We start from the raw sequence: 5,109 nt of genomic DNA on the forward strand, positions 1-5,109 counted from the left end.
GGCGGTTTCCACCGAGCCGAGTCACGAGACTCTTACCTAACCGACGCTTCGTTATCCCCGGTTTCCACCATTTCTCGCGGAAGCAGCCGCGAAATTATCTAATATCCCGCGTACGTAATGTCCACGAAACGCGATCGTTGATTACGACGAAAACCGAGGAATGTAAACAAGAAGAGAAAAATTAAAAATAATAAAAAAAGAATATGGAAGACCGTCGTGGAACACGGCGAAGGTTAAACTCGTCGTAAACACGAGAACAGTGACCTTGTTTTTTCTTCGTTAATGCGCCAGTTCCCGTACAATTTGTCCGTGTAGGTATTCGATAAAGGGGGAGTGTATACGTAATAAAAAAATAGAGCGTAAAAGAAGATTTAAAAGAACAAAGGTCGTACGCGTCGATCTGAGAAACAAGGGAACGAGTTTTTGCGGAGTTTAAAGTTGGAAATTAAACGCGGATAGTTAATTAGTTTGATTTTATTAGTGCGTCGGTATGGATGCAATTTGTTGCACAAGTATTTCGTACGATGCTGTGATAATGTTTCTTAAATATTGGAATTACGCTAGAAGCTTTCATTTCTAAGGAACTTACAATTTCCATTACGTTCTTAAGTAACTATTTCCTGAAAATCCCCTGCAAATATTACAATATTACATTATACAGCATCGGGATTATTTTTCTCTATCAGACTTACAATTCCCACTACGTTCTCAAATTCCAATGTTCCAAAAGTGTCTTTCATTAAACAACATGACGAACAACTTACGATTCTACACCAAACTTGCAACACCGATTTCGTTCGTGAGTTCCTATTCCCGAATTTACTATTTTTTTCAAAATGCCTCACGAATGAAGGCCTCGACGAAAGGGGTTGCGACGAAACCCTGCTTAAGATGAATTTAAAAAACAAAAAAAAAAAAAAAAAAAAAAAATACTGAAACTCGACGAAGGTGAAGATCAAGACAGAGATCCTGGACGAGATCGAGAACTTTTCTCTGGACGATGCAGTGGACTTCGAGGACGCCATCGACGTCGAGACGCGGAAGCTGGAGAGCGTTCGCGCGCGCGCTGGTTTCGGTCCAAGAGGAAGCTTCGCGTCGAGCAAAGCGGAAACGGGAACTTTCGATGAATACGTCGACTTCGAGGAGTACATCGAGGCGTTGACGAGCGGAAAACGCTTGCTGTGCAGCGTCTGCAGGATCGAGTTCCCGGACGAGGCGGAGTTCAAGACGCACATGGTCGGCCACAGCCACGGGAAACTGTTCCAGTGCGGCTTTTGTAGGAAACAGTTTTCACGGTAGGTGCGTCTTTTAATCAGGTATTTGACCGTTAACAAAGTAATTACTCGTGTGATTTATTTAATTAGAAGCGAACGGGATTAACGCAACAATGTATGTTAATCAGTATCCTCGATGTATTCGCGGATTGGGCCTCCTTAGCGGCTTTTTCTTCTCTTCCTTATGGGTTCTGTTTTATTGGCCGATTCGAGATTCGTTGCTCGATTACGAGCTCAAATTCAAGAAACCGACGCATTGTCCAATGCGAGGCGTCGTTCGAACGATCTTTGGGATTTTTGGGATTTTTTGGGATTTTTTGAGATTTTTTTTCGAAGAGAAGTACTGGCTGTATTAGACCGTAACTTTTCGTATCGATCAATGTACTCGAGAAGGCGTTGCGTGAATTTTTTGGAGCAATTTACTTTAATAATACACGAGTTATTAATAATTAACCGATGGTGTCGCTCGAGAGGGTTGGTAGAGTACCTTGGGACAATTTTGGGAAGATTTGGGAATTTTTGAGATATTTTTTTTGTGAAATATACTTCTAAAGCTTTAATTATGGGGAAACAATAAATTGTGATGCGTTGAAAAATATCCAAGGTAAATAAAAAAACCAAAAGAAGTAAAAGAATTCATTCTCTTCCACTCGAGACCATCGTTCTCACAATTCACTTTTTGTTTCAAGGTCAGCAGCTCTGAAGGATCATCTACAGATACACGAACCATATAAGGCATTTGCATGCAGATACTGTGCTCTTCGATTTCAGGTACGTTAAAATATCTCCTTACTATATAATTAAATCACTGTCTTTCGTCCAAATAAAAAACACTGATAGAAAAGTCGATGCACTTATTTACATGTACCGATTCCTCTCGCTGGACCAACTACAGGGTGCATGTAGTCGAGTAGTGTGATTTCTTGCAGGAGTGCATCAGTGCAGTTGCAAAGTGCAATCGTTCGATTGGATTATAATTCGTCTGGTCCAGTTACTGAATATACCCTGTAGAAATGTCTCCAACAACTTTAATCCATCTTCAGTAGAACCAAAATTACACTTCATTCTGTTCACTTACTAGATACACCCTGCATAAAAGTCCCCAACAATTATTTATCCTCTTTCCCCTGCCACCCCAGAAGAAGGACCAGCTGAAGCTGCACTGTGCCGAAGCACACACGAAGCGACGTCCGTTCGAGTGCTCAGTCTGCAAGAAGAAGCTGCTCCATCGTCAGTCGCTGCGCGACCACAAACTCATGCACACGAACGTGAAACCGTTCGAGTGCCCGATCTGCAAGAAACGATTTCTGCGTCCCAGTAGCCTGCGCGCGCACATGATCGTGCACACGGCGGATCTCCCGTTCGAGTGCGACCTCTGCCCCGCCAAGTTCAAACGTTCCTCGGTGCTGAAGACCCACAAGCTGACGCACACCGGCGTGAGAAGGTTCGAGTGCGACATCTGCGAGCGTCGTTTTCACCTAAAAGGCGCTCTGAAGCATCACATACTCTCGCACTACGGTGAGACCGTTCGTCCTGTACCCACATCGTTCCCCCACCACCGTCGTCTAGGTGTATACGCGTCACCCCCCACCACCGTCTAGATGTACTCGCGTCACCCCCCACCACCGTCTAGGTGTATACGCGTCACCCCCCACCACCGACCGTCACTCGTTAGCCGAGACTCCAATGCGAATATTCTCACAACGAGGCACGGAAGCGCGTCGCAAGGGAAAACGCCCGAAGAGAGTTCAAACTACTCCGTGGCACGAGAGTGGTAGGAGACTCGTCGTCGCGGCGCTTTGCTTTCTCATATAAATTCGAGACGGTATTGAGACATAAAAATCGCAGATAAGCGGGGGCAGAGCCCGTTACACACACGCCTCTCTTTTAGTGCTTAACCGGCGGCGGCCGCGTATTAATTAGAAAATCAAGCATCGTGGAGCTTACTTACGGGTGTTACACGGCTGCCAATTAACCCCTCCGCCTCCGCTGGGAGTCTACGCTTTATTCCGTTCTGTTGCGTTCCGGGAGGTATTATTCAACCGGCGATGATGATGATGTTTCACCGGGTGAACTCGGGAACGTAAACGGTCTCCGTTTCTGACAATTGTAATATACATGGGGGAGGGAGGGAGGTTGCTTTTGGAGGAGATCTGTCGCGAGTAGTATTGCTCGCGGTGGATTTAGAGTAGTTTCGTAGAAAATTAATAAATGATGCAATTTGCGGTATCTAATTTTCTTGAACGTATTTTTGGGAGTCGAGGTCCTCAGGGTGTGTGTGTTTTTTTGTTAGAGTTGTAACAATGTCAAATGAACTCCGAATGCTCGTTAGAATATAATTTGGCTATCCTTGTACGGTTCTTTATCTTAAGCATCGACGTTTGGGGCAGTGACCTTGAACGGTCAATTTATTTTACGGTGACTGTAGCTTATGAATTTGGGTGACTCAACTAAACACAATCGTACTATTAATATTTTTTGCGACGGTTTAAAATAATTCGGTACAAAATTTTGCCAAAAATTATATTTTTACTATTGATTACTTTCCTTTGAAAAATATGTTTTCTATATGTTACACGAGGGAAATTTGAATGACAACATTCCATATACGTCGAACAAGGTTACGTAAGACATTCTTAGGAAGGAATTTATGCGAATCATTTTGGCATCGTTTCTCTTTCGCAGGAGTGAGGCCCTACAAGTGCGAAGACTGCGGCAAGTGTTACAGGAGGTCCTGGGGCCTGAAGGTTCACAGGTATCGTCACACAGGCGTGAAACGTTTCGAGTGCGATCTCTGCAAGTCGCGGTTCAGCGTGAAAACGAAACTGGCGAAGCACATTTACGGTCATATCGGCGAGAAACCCTACAAATGCGATTTTTGCGGGCGTCAGTACGGCGAGCGGTATCAGCTCAAGGCGCACAAATGCGTGGCGACCATTAGAAATCCGTCAAGAAGGAAAATCGATCGTGGCTTCATGGATTCGGTCACGCAGATTGTGTTCTTCAGACCGAGATCGACGAGCACTCCGTTGAACTCGAATGCCAAAAATCGTTGATCGTAACCTTGATACGTGAACACAGTCGAGAGTTTTATCTTCAAAGCGACCGATCTCACTGTCCGAGTTACTTCTATACGGGGAGGTATCTGTACATTCGTGTTTTAATAATGATGTAATAATAAATATTTTATTATGAAATAGTAAGTAATGGTACTCACACACGATTATTGTTTCAATAATATTGCGTCGATAATATTTGAAAAACGATGGTTCACTCGGGCTACTATTATCGAGGTTTTCAATTTTTCTTTTCGATGTAATATTATTTCGAAGTTTCAATTATTAGTGGGTGTTTATTATTTTTAAGATTTTCTTTTTTCAATAGTATCAGCAAGACTTCTATAATACCAAATACATTTTGATTGTCTCAATGTATCAATCTAGAATATAGACAGTGAATATTGTTGCAGAATAATATTAACCGTGTGTAAGTACCTTAACGAAATAGGTATACACAAGTGACCAGGTACAGACGTAGCTAGTGAATTAAATTTTGGAAAAGTATGGAACGAAGAACTCGACAATGTCTTTAAACGAGGCACGTGTCAGGAGACGAGACAATATGGTGTATAGGAGACAGATACTCGGAACTTCGAAAGCCTGATAAAATGGAGTAGATAGGAGTAGTTAAGAGTGAGTAGATAAAAGTGGAATGTAGACTCCAGTGTGGATTAAGTAGTAGAGATAGAAAGATGGAGTCTTGTAATAGTTGTAACTTACAACCAACAACATTCAATGTGTCTTTAAACGAGGCACAGATCGGGAGAAGATACGAT

At 43.0% G+C, this 5,109-nt stretch overlaps 1 protein-coding gene across 1 annotated transcript; it reads left to right on the forward strand.

The window, feature by feature from the left end:
• The first annotated feature begins 748 nt into the window (after positions 1-748).
• Positions 749-4,559, forward strand: LOC143150685 (uncharacterized). The gene is made up of 5 exons (XM_076319132.1): positions 749-868; positions 949-1,295; positions 1,964-2,045; positions 2,414-2,792; positions 3,960-4,559. The coding sequence occupies exons 1-5, from the start codon at positions 749-751 to the stop codon at positions 4,328-4,330; spliced, it is 1,299 nt and encodes a 432-aa protein (XP_076175247.1). The 3' UTR covers positions 4,331-4,559.
• The last annotated feature ends 550 nt before the right edge of the window (positions 4,560-5,109 follow it).

This window comes from Ptiloglossa arizonensis, chromosome 8, assembly GCF_051014685.1.
Source record: "Ptiloglossa arizonensis isolate GNS036 chromosome 8, iyPtiAriz1_principal, whole genome shotgun sequence".
NCBI classification, from domain to species: Eukaryota; Metazoa; Arthropoda; class Insecta; order Hymenoptera; family Colletidae; genus Ptiloglossa; species Ptiloglossa arizonensis.